General features: G+C 47.8%; 1 protein-coding gene across 2 annotated transcripts in view; it reads left to right on the forward strand.

Moving 5' to 3' along the window:
* The window catches only part of vps13b (vacuolar protein sorting 13 homolog B), a 186619-nt gene that overhangs the window by 18091 nt on the left and 153164 nt on the right, over window positions 1-15364 (forward strand). For both annotated transcript variants that reach the window (XM_084385522.1, XM_084385521.1), the window contains exons 6-13: window positions 753-934; window positions 1017-1179; window positions 2295-2548; window positions 2955-3050; window positions 3148-3270; window positions 6279-6416; window positions 6655-6739; window positions 14494-14670. In XM_084385522.1, the coding sequence (XP_084241648.1) occupies window positions 753-934; window positions 1017-1179; window positions 2295-2548; window positions 2955-3050; window positions 3148-3270; window positions 6279-6416; window positions 6655-6739; window positions 14494-14670 (1218 nt within the window). The remainder of the gene's footprint in view (window positions 1-752; window positions 935-1016; window positions 1180-2294; window positions 2549-2954; window positions 3051-3147; window positions 3271-6278; window positions 6417-6654; window positions 6740-14493; window positions 14671-15364) is intronic.

Here is a 15364-nt window from a genome sequence, read left to right on the forward strand (position 1 = left end):
CGGTTAGTACTGGTTGAGTTTGGGGGGTTGGTTAGTGCTGGGTGAGTTTGGGGGGTTGGTTAGTGTTTGGGTGAGTTTGGGGGGTTGGTTAGTGCTGGGTAAGTTTGGGGGATTGGTTAATGCTGGGTGAGTTTGGGGGGTTCGTTAGTGTTTGGGTGAGTTTGGGGGATTTGTTAATGCTGGGTGAGTTCGGGCTGTCGTTTAGTGCTGGTTGAGTTTGGGGGATTGGTTAGTGCTGGTTGAGTTCGGGCTGTCGGTTAGTGCTGGGAGAGTTTGGGGGATTGGTTAGTGCTGGTTGAGTATGGGGGGTTGGTTAATGCTGGTTGAGTTCGGGCTGTCGGTTAGTGCTGGTTGAGTTTGGGCTGTTGGTTAGTGTTTGGGGTGTTTTAATGGGTTAGTGTTGGGCTGTTTGTGGTGTTGTAGGGCTGGTTGGGTCTGGATGGAATGGGATCAGGCATGCTGGGGGTTTTAGGATTTTAGGGCTTTAGTTTAGTTCTGCGTTATAAACTTTCCTTTGAATTCCAGAAATGAAATGCATGTGAAGGAATAATTTCAATTTCATTATTTCAACAAACTTTAATATTTAACATTCTCAAAACTCCTCTTAAACCTGATGAACTGCTGACACTCAACATTTACTGTCTTACTCTCTCTCTCTCTCTCTCTCTGTCTCTTTGTCTGTCTCTCTCTGTCTCTTTCCCTCTCTCTTTCCCTCTCTGTCTGTCTCTCTCTGTCTCTTTCTCTCTCTGTAGCTCCTGAACTGGTCCTGAGGAAGGTTATCAATTTTTCTGACTGCACCGTGTGTTTGGATAAACGTAATGCGAGTGGGAAGATCGAGTTTTATCAGGACCCTCTGCTCTACAAATGTTCCTTCAGAACTCGTCTGCATTTCACCTACGACAACATAAATGCCAAAATCCCTGCCGTCATTAAAGTAAGAGAGTGTATCTGTGGTGTGTCAGGATGGCGTTTGCGTTCACCTCGTGCGTCACTGTTGTTTCCGTGTGTGTGTTAAGGTTCACACGATGGTGGAGAGTCTGAAACTCTCTCTGACGGACCAGCAGCTGCCCATGTTCATCCGGCTGATGGAGTTGGGTGTTGCGCTGTATTACGGAGAGATGGGTGTCCATCGAGAGGGCGAGAGAGAAGAGAGTGGCTCACTTCGAGAAAGCGTCTCCGGTGAGTGAGACGAGCACTGCTCAGCATTTCTCATTCAGTTTGTGTTGGTGTGTTTCTGAGGCTATAGAAACACACAGATCAACTCAATCCAGTGCATCTCTTTGAATGACAACCTGTTCCACCTGTTCATATGAATGTGGGTTTGCATCATTGATTCTGTTATTTTCGTGTTTAGTACTGTGAAGCTGCTTTAAAACAAAACAAAGCGCTTCTTCTTTACAAAGCGCTGTATAAATAAAACTCACATGACTTGACTTTAGGTCTCAAAACACAGAGAAACAAAGACTGAGTGAGAGATTTAATTAAAGATGACATATTATGCCTCTTTTCACTGGTGTCCCCAGAATGTGTCTGTGAAATTTCAGCTCAAAATCCCCCCAGATCATTTATTATAGCTTGTCAAATTTGCCCATTTTTGGGTGCGAGCAGAAACGCAAATGAGCTTTAGCTCCGCCTCCGTTCAGAAGAGGGCGGAGTCTTTACACAAGCTTCAGAAACTCCGGCAATAACAAAACAGGCCAATCTCACTCATCCAGAATCCCAGAATAACCAGTAGCGAGTGCAGCCTTACGGAGAGACTCAGGAAGAGTTTCTGAATGTTAGTGGAGACATTTCTGTAGTTGTTGTGGAGTTACATTGATCATCTCATCATCATGTTGAACTTCTCCACAAGTGTCCACAGTTCCTGAGGTGTTTATAAGACAGCGGTGACATGTTCTGGTCAATAGTGTTCAGTGCTCGTCTGTGCTCAACCACAGAACAGTTTCAGGCTTTGCTGGATCTTTATCATTGTGTTAGAACTGGTCTCTGTTGTCGCTCATGGAACCAAATGTCGGCTGGTGTGTGTAAACGTGCAGATTAAGGGCCGGTAATATTATAATAAGATCCTCTTCATACGTCAGAAGGGGAGCCAAATCTGATCGGCTTATTTTTTTGACATGCTTGCAGAGAAAGGCTCACCAAAACAAAGTTACTGGGTTTCACTTTTCATGTTTTCTGGGTCGGTAGAAGCACCGGGGACCCGATTATAGCACTTACACACGGGAAAAGTCAGATTTTCATGATATGTCCCCTTTAAAACATGTCAGGAACTAAATTTTCACTGTCTCCTGCAGATCTGATGGACGCCTCCGAAGCGTCTCTGACGGGTCAGTACTATCAGGGCGAGGATGAAGATCAGGGCTGGATGTCGTGGGCCTGGTCCTTCGTCCCAGCCATCGTGAGCGCAGAGGATGAAGAGGGTGAGAGCGAGTCTGGCTTCTACACGGAGTCCACGGAGGCGGGTTCTGCCCGGCCCCTGCACAAGTCCCCCAGAGACCCTGTAGTGTCCGTCGGCTTCTACTGCACTAAAGCCTCACTCACCTTTAAGGTGAGAGAAACACTCAGAAATGACTCCGAAATAGCAGTAGTTCTCATGATAAAAGAAAGGATTCTTAAAGGAGTAGTTCAGTTTAAAATGAAAATTACCCCATGATTTACTCTCCCTCAAGCCATCCTAGGTGTATATGACTTTCTTCTTTCAGACGAAAGAAAGAGTTATGGTAAAAAATATCCTGGCTCTTTCAAGCTTTATAATGGCAGTGGATTGCAACCAACAGATGGAAGCTCAAAAAAGTGAATCCATGCATCATAAAAGTGCATCTGTCCATCATTAAAGTGCAGGGGAGAGTAAATCATGATTACTCCGCCCATCATCTTGAGGGAGAGTAAATCATGGGGTGATGTTCATTTTTAAGTGAACTACTCCTTTAAACCGTGTCTGGTTTTGTCTGTAGCTCACGGAGAGTTGCTCTGAGAGCAGTTACTACAGTCCGCAGAAGCTGAAGTCCCGGGAGGTTCTGAGTGTGGAGCAGGAGGGAATCACAGTGGAGGTGAGAGACACACACACACACACACACACACGAGCACATCGCCTGCTCCAGATCCCCTTATGCGCTCACTGAGTGTGTGTGTGTGTGTGTGTTTCAGGCTCTGATGATGGGCGAGCCGTTCTTCGACTGTCAGGTAGGAGTCGTGGGTTGTCGCGCCGTGTGTCTGAAGGGCATTATGGGCGTTCGTGATTTTGAAGAGAACATGAACAGAAAAGAGGAGGTTAGTCACACACACACACACACTCACACACAGCCTCAAACCTCCATCTGAATCATGGCGTGATGTTGAGTGTGTGATTGCTGCCGTGATGTTGAGTGTGTGATTGCGCCGTGATGAGTGTGTGTTTGCACCGTGATGTTTAGTGTGTGTTTGCACCGTGATAGTGAGTGTGTGTTTGCTCCGTGATGTTGAGTGTGTGTTTGCACCGTGATGTTGACTGTGTGTTTGCGCCGTGATGAGTGTGTGTTTGCGCCGTGATGTTGAGTGTGTGTTTGCGTCGTGATGTTGAGTGTGTGTTTGCGCCGTGATGTTTAGTGTGTGTTTGCACCGTGATAGTGAGTGTGTGTTTGCTCCGTGATGTTGAGTGTGTGTTTGCACCGTGATGAGTGTGTGTTTGCGTCGTGATGTTGAGTGTGTGTTTGCGCCGTGATGGTGAGTGTGTGTTTGCGTCGTGATGTTGAGTGTGTGTTTGCGCCGTGATGGTGAGTGTGTGTTTGCTCCGTGATGTTGAGTGTGTGTTTGCACCGTGATGAGTGTGTGTTTGCGTCGTGATGTTGAGTGTGTGTTTGCGCCGTGATGGTGAGTGTGTGTTTGCGCCGTGATGTTGAATGTGTGTTTGCGCCGTGATGTTTAGTGTGTGTTTGCACCGTGATGGTGAGTGTGTGTTTGCGCCGTGATGAGTGTGTGTTTGCGCCGTGATGGTGAGTGTGTGTTTGCGCCGTGATGTTGAATGTGTGTTTGCGCCGTGATGTTTAGTGTGTGTTTGCACCGTGATGTTGAGTGTGTGTTTGCACCGTGATGTTGAATATGTGTTTGCACCGTGATGAGTGTGTGTTTGCGCCGTGATGAGTGTGTGTTTGCGCCGTGATGTTGAGTGTGTGTTTGCACCGTGATGAGTGTGTGTTTGCGCCGTGATGAGTGTGTGTTTGCGCCGTGATGAGTGTGTGTTTGCGCCGTGATGTTGAGTGTGTGTTTGCGCCGTGATGGTGAGTGTGTGTTTGCACCGTGATGAGTGTGTGTTTGCGCCGTGATGTTGAGTGTGTGTTTGCGCCGTGATGGTGAGTGTGTGTTTGCGCCGTGATGTTTAGTGTGTGTTTGCACCGTGATAGTGAGTGTGTGTTTGCGCCGTGATGTTTAGTGTGTGTTTGCGCCGTGATGTTTAGTGTGTGTTTGCACCGTGATGGTGAGTGTGTGTTTGCACCAGAGCATGTGAGCGGAGTGGAGCGGTGAGAATCTCCGCTCATCGCTCACTGAACTGTTCACCCCTCCGCTCCCCCGCTCAAAGCTACATCAGGCCGCTCCGCTCATTTCCGCTCAGCGCTCAACGCAGTTTGCTTCGCGCTCCACTCAAATCACCCCCCGCTCGCTCCAAAAAAGGAAAAAAATCTACATGTTTATCACTTGTAGCGGTCCCCAACCTTTTTTGCGCCACGGACCGGTTTAAAATCAGACAATATCAGACACGGACCGGCCTTCAAGGTGTGTGGCGGATAAATACAACAAAAATGATTAAAATGATACGACTGGCATAAAAACTGGGGTATTTTTTTAAATAGCCTATAATAATAAACGTGAATCCAATGTGTAGGCCTATTCGCAACTTTATTAACAGCGTCCTCTAACATCGCGCAGGCAAATGAGAAAGTCTGAAAACAAACAAAATGCCCCCAAAAGAAAAAAAATCTCTATGTTTTCAGTGCTGATGCGTTCACGTAACATGTAAGGGCACCTAAAAGCTGTCACAACGAACCGGCAAAATGATTATGAATATGTAAAATATAGCAGAAGACATTTTAATTTTTTTTTATGTCTGTCGGCTGGAAAGATGCTGACTCGTGATCTTCGCAGTAGTGAACGCGCCTGAGAGAAATGCACATTTCATACGGGAGAGCAGTCTGTTTTCTTTCGTTTTGAATTGTTCTGTTTAAAAGTAGACATTTCAAGCTTTATATATATGTCTCAGGTGTGTGAGGCAAGTAGGCTATACGCTGAGTTTCGGTTCATTCATGAGACAAACTCCAGGTTCACGCCGGCGCCTTCGTATCGTGGTTATCTATTTTCTAATATATTTACTTCTTATTAAATCCAGACAATTGGTTGATGAAACCTTGATTAAAATTAAGATACAATTAATACAAAACGAAATTAAATTTAAAGACAGGCTTTGTGCTTTCTGTTTGAGGTCTGAGTGAAAGTTTTAAAGCAGTCTTAGTGCCGCTTTCAGAGCGCTCACGTCCGTAACGGAGAACTGTCCCGTCCATAACATTTTTTTTTTTTTTTTTTTTTTTTGTATACATTTCTAAATAAATGTGACTTATAGTCCAGTGCGAGGCTAGGCCTATGTTTTTTCTTCTTCATGGCGCATTTTTTGACTGATGCGCCTTATAGGCTACTCCGGACTCCGGAGCGACTTATATTGATAGGCTACACCTGTCTGAATTCTCATTTTACTTTTTGAACTCCATTATTGAGCCGAGTTTTGCCTGAAAATAGTCTACTGTTGATGACTGTGCAAGACAAATGGATTCAGGGTCAGGCTTGACTGAGCATGCTTCAGACTCGTGGTGTGAGCGGAGCGGAGCGAAATTGGAGCGGGAAATGCGACGCTCTGTCCTTTTGAAATTGCCGCTCTGCGCTCTGTCCAAGATCCGCCCGCTCACGCTCCCGCTCCACTCCGCTCACATGCTCTGGTTTGCACCGTGATGTTGAGTGTGTGTTTGCACCGTGATGTTGAGTGTGTGTTTGCACCGTGATGTTGAATGTGTGTTTGCGCCGTGATGTTGAGCGTGTGTTTGCGCCGTGATGAGTGTGTGTTTGCGCCGTGATGTTGAGTGTGTGTTTGCGCCGTGATGGTGAGTGTGTGTTTGTGCCGTGATGTTGAGTGTGTGTTTGCGCCGTGATGTTGAGTGTGTGTTTGTGCCGTGATGTTGAGTGTGTGTTTGCCGTAGGATGCCGTGATGTTGAGTGTGTGTTTGTGCCGTGATATTGAGTGTGTGTTTGTGCCGTAGGATGCCGTGTTCTTCCGCTGCGGCGACACGCTGAGCGCTAAAGGCATGACGTACCTCACCAACTCACTGTTCGACTACCGCAGCCCTGAGAACAACGGAGTCCGTGCAGAGTTCATACTGGATGGAAACCTTCACAGGGTACGGCTGTGTGTGTGTGTGTGTGTGTGTGTGTGTGTGTGAGTGGATAAAAGCTTCTGCCAAATAAATAAATAAATGTCAATGTAAATATATTCCATCAAAGCAGATCATGATGTTTCCGGTGTAATGGTGCAGATAATCTGTTGTTTCTAATCATAAACAGTTCCAGTACTGCTGTAAACACTGATAGAGTGTGTGGAGTTTGTGAAGTGAAGGTTCAGTGTGTGTCTGTTCGTAGGAGATGTTCACGGAGCAGGCGGGGCTTCAGCGATACGGGGCGTTCTACATGGATTACCTGTACACAATGGAGAACAGCAGCAGAGGTACCTCTCTCTCTCTCTCTCTCTCTCTCTCTCTCTCTCTCTCACACACACACACACACACACACACTCTCACTCTCACTCTCTCTCTCTCTCTCTCTCTCTCTCTCTCTCTCTCTCTCTCTCTCTCTCTCTCTCTCTCTCTCTCTCTCTCTCCCCTGTCTGTCAGCCTGAGGAGGCGTTTGATGGACACACTAATAACTGCTGTCCTCTCGCTCACCTTCACCTGTCAGCTGCTCTTCCTCTATAAGTTTTACTTCATTTGTTGTCAGTTTTATGGGTAAAGATTCAGAACCAAAATATGGTTAAGATCTATCCATCCATCTATCTATCTACATTATATTGCCAAAAGTATTGGGACACCCCTGCAAATCATTGAATTCAGGAGTTCCAATCACTTCCATGGCCACAGTTGTATAAAATCAAGCACTACCCACGCAGACGCTTCTACACACATCTTTGAAAGAATGGGTCACTCATTCAGGAGCTCAGTGAACTCAAGCGTGGTACCGTGATCGGTTGCCATCTGTGCAATAAGTCCATTCATGAAATTTCCTCACTATTAAATATTCCACAGTCAACTATTATTGGTATTATAACAAAGTGGAAGCAATTGGGAACAACAGCAACTCAGCCACATAAATCCCAGAGCGGGTCAGCGAATGCTGAGGAACACAGTGCGCAGAATTCGCCAACTTTCTGCAGAGTCAATAGCTACAGACCTCCAAACTTTGTGTGGCCTTCAGATTAGCTCAAGAACAGTGTGTAGAGCTTCATGGAATGGGTTTCCATGACCGAGCAGCTGCATCCAAGCCTTACATCACCAAGTGCAATGCAAAGCGTGGGATGCAGTGGTGTAAAGCATGGGATGCAGTGGAGTAAAGCGTAGGATGCAGTGGTGTAAAGCGTGGGATACAGTGGTGTAAAGCGTGGGATACAGTGTAAAGCGTGGGATGCAGTGGTGTAAAGCGTGGGATACAGTGGTGTAAAGCGTGGGATGCAGTGATGTAAAGCGTGGGATGCAGTGATGTAAAGCGTGGGATACAGTGGTGTAAAGCGTGGGATGCAGTGATGTAAAGCGTGGGATGCAGTGATGTAAAGCGGTGCTGTAAAGCGTGGGATGCAGTGGTGTAAAGCGTGGAATGCAGTGATGTAAAGCGTGGGATGCAGTGATGTAAAGCGTGGGATACAGTGGTGTAAAGCGTGGGATGCAGTGATGTAAAGCGTGGGATGCAGTGATGTAAAGCGGTGCTGTAAAGCGTGGGATGCAGTGGTGTAAAGCATGGGATGCAGTGGAGTAAAGCGTAGGATGCAGTGGTGTAAAGCGTGGGATACAGTGGTGTAAAGCGTGGGATACAGTGTAAAGCGTGGGATGCAGTGGTGTAAAGCGTGGGATACAGTGGTGTAAAGCGTGGGATGCAGTGATGTAAAGCGTGGGATGCAGTGATGTAAAGCGGTGCTGTAAAGCGTGGGATGCAGTGGTGTAAAGCGTGGAATGCAGTGATGTAAAGCGTGGGATGCAGTGATGTAAAGCGTGGAATGCAGTGATGTAAAGCGGTGCTGTAAAGCGTGGGATGCAGTGGTGTAAAGCGTGGGATTCAGTGTAAAGCGTGGAATGCAGTGATGTAAAGCGTGGGATGCAGTGATGTAAAGCGTAGTGATGTAAAGCAGTGCTGTAAAGCGTGGGATGCAGTTGTGTAAAGCGTGGGATGCAGTGATGTAAAGCATGGGATGCAGTGGTGTAAAGTGTGGGATGCGGTGGTGTAAAGCGTGGGATACAGTGTAAAGCGTGGGATGCAGTTGTGTAAAGCGTGGGATGCGGTGGTGTAAAGCGTGGGATGCAGTTGTGTAAAGCAGGATGCAGTGGAGTAAAGCGTGGGATGCAGTGGTGTGAAGCGTGGGATACAGTGTAAAGCGCGGGATGCGGTGGTGTAAAGCATGGGATACAGTGTAAAGCGTGGGATGCAGTTGTGTAAAGCGTGGGATGCGGTGGTGTAAAGCGTGGGATGCAGTGGTGTAAATTGTGGGATGTAGTGATGTAAAGCGTGGGATGCAGTGGTGTAAAGTGTGTGATGCAGTTGTGTAAAGCGTGGGATGCAGTGGAGTAAAGTGTGGGATGCAGTGGTGTAAAGCGTGGAATGCAGTGATGTAAAGCGTGGGATGTGGTGGTGTAAAGCATGGGGTGCAGTGGAGTAAAGCGTGGGATGCAGTGGTGTAAAGCGCGGGATGCAGTGGTGTAAAGTGTGAGATGCAGTGGAGTAAAGCGTGGGATTCAGTGTAAAGCGTGGGATGCAGTGGAGTAAAGCGTGAGATGCAGTGATGTAAAGCGTGGGATGTGGTGGTGTAAAGCATGGGGTGCAGTGGAGTAAAGCGTGGGATGCAGTGGTGTAAAGCGCGGGATGCAGTGGTGTAAAGTGTGAGATGCAGTGGAGTAAAGCGTGGGATTCAGTGTAAAGCGTGGGATGCAGTGATGTAAAGCGTGGGATGCAGTTGTGTAAAGCGCGGGATGCAGTGATGTAAAGCGTGGGATGTGGTGGTGTAAAGCATGGGGTGCAGTGGAGTAAAGCGTGGGATGCAGTGGTGTAAAGCGTGGGATGCAGTGGTGTAAAGCGTGGGATGCAGTTGAGTAAAGCGTGGGATGCAGTGGTGTGAAGCGTGGGATGCAGTGGTGTAAAGCGTGGGATGCAGTGTAAAGCGTGGGATGCAGTTGAGTAAAGCGTGGGATACAGTGTAAAGCGTGGGATGCAGTGGTGTAAAGGGTGGGATGCAGTGGTGTAAAGCGTGGGATGCAGTGGTGTAAAGCGTGGGATGCAGTGGTGTAAAGGGTGGGATGCAGTGGTGTAAAGCGTAGTGATGTAAAGCAGTGGTGTAAAGCGTGGGATGCAGTGGAGTAAAGCGTGGGATGCAGTGGTGTAAATTGTGGGATGCAGTGGTGTGTAAATTGTGGGATGCAGTGATGTAAAGCGTGGGATGCAGTGATGTAAAGCGTAGTGATGTAAAGCAGTGGTGTAAAGCGTGGGATGCAGTGGAGTAAAGCGTGGGATGCAGTGGTGTAAATTGTGGGATGCAGTGGTGTGTAAATTGTGGGATGCAGTGATGTAAAGCGTAGAATGCAGTGATGTAAAGCGTGGGATGCAGTGATGTAAAGCGTGGAATGCAGTGATGTAAAGCGTGGGATGCAGTGATGTAAAGCGTGGAATGCAGTGATGTAAAGCGTGGGATGCAGTGATGTAAAGCGTGGGATGCAGTGATGTAAAGCGTGGAATGCAGTGATGTAAAGCGTGGGATGCAGTGATGTAAAGCGTGGGATGCAGTGATGTAAAGCGTAGTGATGTAAAGCAGTGGTGTAAAGCGTGGGATGCAGTGGAGTAAAGCGTGGGATGCAGTGATGTAAAGCGTAGTGATGTAAAGCAGTGGTGTAAAGCGTGGGATGCAGTGGAGTAAAGCGTGGGATGCAGTGGTGTAAAGTGTGGGATGCAGTTGTGTAAAGCGTGGGATGCAGTGGAGTAAAGCGTAGTGATGTAAAGCAGTGATGTAAAGCGGGATGCAGTGATGCAGTGGGATGCAGTGGTGTAAATTGTGGGATGCAGTGATGTAAAGCGTGGGATGCAGTTGTGTAAAGTGCGGGATGCAGTGATGTAAAGCGTGGCAGTGATGTAAAGCGTGGGATGCAGTTGTGTAAAGCGTTGGGATGCAGTTGTGTAAAGCGTGGGATGCAGTGATGTAAAGCGTGGGATGCAGTGATGTAAAGCGTGGGATGCAGTTGTGTAAAGCGTTGGGATGCAGTGATGTAAAGCGTGGGATGCAGTGATGTAAAGCGTGGGATGCAGTTGTGTAAAGCGTTGGGATGCAGTTGTGTAAAGCGTGGGATGCAGTGATGTAAAGCGTGGGATGCAGTGATGTAAAGCGTGGGATGCAGTTGTGTAAAGCGTTGGGATGCAGTTGTGTAAAGCGTGGGATGCAGTGATGTAAAGCGTGGGATGCAGTGATGTAAAGCGTGGGATGCAGTGATGTAAAGCGTGGGATGCAGTTGTGTAAAGCGTTGGGATGCAGTTGTGTAAAGCGTGGGATGCAGTGATGTAAAGCGTGGGATGCAGTGATGTTAAGCGTGGGATGCAGTTGTGTAAAGCGTGGGATGCAGTTGTGTAAAGCGTGGGATGCAGTGATGTTAAGCGTGGGATGCAGTGGTGTAAAGCGTGGGATGCAGTGATGTTAAGCGTGGGATGCAGTGGTGTAAAGCGTGGGATGCAGTGGTGTAAAGCGTGGGATGCAGTGGTGTAAAGCGTGGGATGCAGTGATGTAAAGCGTGGGATGCAGTGATGTAAAGCTGTGTATGCAGTGATTGTGCCAAGTGTAAAGTTTGGTGGTGGTGGTGGTGGGGGAGTGGGGGGGTTATGGTGTGGGGTTGTTTTTCAGGGGTTGGCTCCTTAGTTCAACTTTGTGGGAAGAGTTTGGGGAGGTTCCAGTTCCAGCATGACTGCGCACCAGTGCACAAAGCAGGTCCATAAAGACATGGATGAGGAGTTTGGTGTGGAGTTTGAATTAGAGCGGAGACTGAGAGCCTTCTTGTCAAACATCAGTGTCTGACCTCACAAGTGCACTTCTAGAAGAATGGTCGAGCATTCCCATAAACACACTCCTAAACCTTGAGGAAAGCCTTCCCATTAGAGTTGTAGCTGTTATAGCTGCAAAGGGTGGAGCAACTCGATGTCATTAAAGTTCATGTGCATGTAAAGGCAGACGTCCCAAAACTATCTATCTATCCATCCATCCATCCATCTTCCATTCTCTGGATATTTTTGTATAAATAATAGGATGTTGTTGTTGTTGAATAAATAACAGTGTCTGTTGTTGTTTGCGAGAGAAGAATGACAAGAAAAAGCCACGACTATCAACAGAGGAAACATTACATTTCACTGACATATCTGAATACAGATTAATCAAATCAACTCCGCCCCTCCCTCCCTCCCTCCCTCTCTCTCTCTCTCCCTCCCTCCCTCTCTCCCTCTCTCTCTCTCCCTCCCTCTCTCTCTCTCTCTCTCTCTCTCTCTCTCTCTCTCCCTCCCTCTCTCTCTCTCTCTCTCTCTCTCTCTCTCTCTCTCTCCCTCCCTCCCTCTCTCTCTCTCTCTCTCCCTCTCTCCCTCCCTCCCTCTCTCTCTCTCTCTCTCCCTCCCTCCCTCCCCCCCCCCCTCAATTCTTTTTTTTGCATTTAAGTGAGCACTTTATTGGCATGACAAAATTGTACATTTGTAGTGCAGAAGCAGTGGCAGCTGGACTGCATTCCAAATGTGTTCAATATAAATAACAATAACATTAGTGCAAATACTTAAAGTTTACAAAAAAAAGTAGTGCAAAAGCAGTGTAAAATATTAAGAAATTGAAATAACAGAATAATAAATAATAACTAAATGTAGCTACATATGAGGGAAACCTCAGGCCATCGATCAATCACAACCTGTTATATTGTGTCACAGCAGTCCTCGTCTTCTAACACTGTTTGACAGAGTTTCAAATGTGTGATGTTTGCGCTTCATGTTTTTGATAGAACATTGTGTGAGTCTCTCCTGTTCTGTTCCGATAGCGATCTCAGCTAAAGCAAATACAGATCTCGTCAGCTTTGGCCTTCAGGCTGCTTTCTGAGGTGCGGATGAGTGTCGCTCCTCCAGCGAAGCCAGTGACGGTGTGTGTTAGGAATGTCGTGTGAGTCAGAGTGTGTGTGCCCTCGGAGACTCGACCCGCGACCCTCGTCCACATCAGAGCGCCAGCAAACGAAACCCTCGTCCACATCAGAGCGCTAGCGCTGAACTAGCGAAACTCAAACCGGTGCCGCGCTCCTCTCATAATAACTGCAGCGCTGAGGCGCGGATCTCCTCTAATGCTTTAAATCCGGCTAATTTCCCTCCCCGTGTCCTTCAGCAGCGCTGCGAGCTTCCAGATGTTTGATATTAGACTTAATCCAGCCCAGCCTAAATGGGAAGAGGAAGTGACATCGCTCGCTGCACTTTTAATCTCCACAAATCAGGAGGGAATTTGAGCAGCTCATGAACTCTTTTTCCCTCTCCTCCGTCCCTCCATCCGCAGTAACGGGACTCCCACGTTCCCTTCAGTGATCTGCTTTTATTACACACGCAGCTGTGTGTGTGTGTTTGGAACATTTGGAATAGTGATCTTTGATAGCTGTGTGTGTGAGCGGCTGTAAATCTGTCATCCTGTTAAAGGTGCGTTCGCTACGACAGCGATTTGCAGCAACAAAGTGACCTGGAGTCATTCATTTTCAGTGAGTGGATTAGTATTCGCTCTCACTGTATGTGTGTGTGTGTGTGTGTGTGTGTGTGTGTGTGTGTGTGTCTGTCTGTCTGTGTGTGTGTGTGTGTGTCTGTCTATGTGTCTGTCTGTGAGTGTGTGTGTGTGTGTGTGTGTGTAATTAAGTAAACAATGTAATAATTTCAGCCCTGTTCATGGAAAGCCAGTTCATTTGGAATTAACTGCCCAAAATACTGAAAATCTATTTTGATGCTTCTAACATGGAAAAAGTAATTATTTTAGCATCAAAAGCTTTCTGTGTCAACACAACGTTAGCTATGTTTTCATCCACCTATTTTTATGCGCATTGTGGGATATCGCATAAAAAATTAACTTGATGGAAACACCAAGATGCGCATAAATTCTAAGAATGCACATAAAAATGTATGCGCTCAATTGAGGCGGAAACATCTTTCAACTGATAAACTGATGGAAACACATTTACTGAATAAATCGCTCAACGAGCAACAAAACCCTCAGCGTCAGCTGTGATTGGATAACTGGAGTAACCAGCGGACCAATGGCGTCACAGCATCTCAAATGTTGGTTTGGTGTTTCTGAAACGCCGGAGTCGAAGTGTGTGATCAGAATGATTTGGTTCTGAATGAAGAAGCGTCTCACACAAGTGTGTTCCCGAACACCAGCATCTGAACGCAAGAGATCATGACAGCGTTTACTGTGTTTCATCTGACGCTCGAGACACACTCGTTTATGATGGAGGAGAAACAGCCGGATTGCAGAAACTTACAGTTTATTACTGATATTTGATGGAACTTATTGTTAGTGATGAAGTGTGTTGTGTTGTTCTGCAGTGTGTGTGGGGCTGCAGGAGTGTAAAGATGAAGTGTGTTGTGTTGTGTTGTTCTGCAGTGTGTGTGGGGCTGCAGGAGTGTAAAGATGAAGTGTGTTGTGTTGTTCTGCAGTGTGTGTGGGGCTGCAGGAGTGTAAAGATGAAGTGTGTTGTGTTGTTCTGCAGTGTGTGTGGGGCTGCAGGAGTGTAAAGATGAAGTGTGTTGTGTTGTGTTGTTCTGCAGTGTGTGTGGGGCTGCAGGAGTGTAAAGATGAAGTGTGTTGTGTTCTGCAGTGTGTGTGGGCTGCAGGAGTGTAAAGATGAAGTGTGTTGTGTTGTTCTGCAGTGTGTGTGGGGCTGCAGGAGTGTAAAGATGAAGTGTGTTGTGTTGTTCTGCAGTGTGTGTGGGGCTGCAGGAGTGTAAAGATGAAGTGTGTTGTGTTGTTCTGCAGTGTGTGTGGGGCTGCAGGAGTGTAAAGATGAAGTGTGTTGTGTTGTTCTGCAGTGTGTGTGGGGCTGCAGGAGTGTAAAGATGAAGTGTGTTGTGTTGTTCTGCAGTGTGTGTGGGGCTGCAGGAGTGTAAAGATGAAGTGTGTTGTGTTGTTCTGCAGTGTGTGTGGGGCTGCAGGAGTGTAAAGATGAAGTGTGTTGTGTTGTTCTGCAGTGTGTGTGGGGCTGCAGGAGTCTAAAGACGAGCCGCTGGTTCAGGAGACGTCAGTGAAGAGGATTGTAGTCGGTCCTCTAGACCTGCAGCTTCACAGCAGTGCTGTTCACCGGATCCTGAAGATGATCGCCTGCACACTGGACCACGAGTACCAGCCCTACTGCAAACCACAGCCCGGTAACAACACACACGCACGCCTGTCTCACTCCCTGCCTGTCTCACTCCCTGCCTGTCTCACTCCCTGCCTATCTCACTTCCTGCCTGTCTCACTCACTCCCTGCCTGTCTCACTCCCTGCCTGTCTCACTCCCTGCCTGTCTCACTCCCTGCCCGTCTCACTCCCTGCCTGTCTGACTCCCTGCCTATCTCGCTTCCTGCCTGTCTCACTCCCTGCCTATCTCGCTTCCTGCCTGTCTCACTCCCTGCCTGTCTCACTCACTCCCTGCCTGCCTCACTCCCTGCCCGTCTCACTCCCTGCCTGTCTGACTCCCTGCCTGTCTCACTCCCTGCCTATCTCGCTTCCTGCCTGTCTCACTCCCTGCCTGTCTCACTCCCTTCCCGTCTCACTCCCTGCCTGTCTGACTCCCTGCCTGTCTCACTCCCTGCCTATCTCGCTTCCTGCCTGTCTCACTCCCTGCCTGTCTCACTCCCTGCCTATCTCGCTTCCTGCCTGTCTCACTCCCTCCCTGCCTGTCTCACTCCCTGCCCGTCTCACTCCCTGCCTGTCTGACTCCCTGCCTGTCTCACTCCCTGCCTATCTTGCTTCCTGCCTGTCTCACTCCCTGCCCGTCTCACTCCCTGCCTATCTTGCTTCCTGCCTGTCTCACTCCTTGCCTGTCTCACTTCCTGCCTGTCTCACTCCCTGCCTGTCT

The sequence above is a fragment of the Rutilus rutilus genome, assembly GCF_951802725.1.
Source record: "Rutilus rutilus genome assembly, chromosome: 17".
Classification (NCBI taxonomy): domain Eukaryota; kingdom Metazoa; phylum Chordata; class Actinopteri; order Cypriniformes; family Leuciscidae; genus Rutilus; species Rutilus rutilus.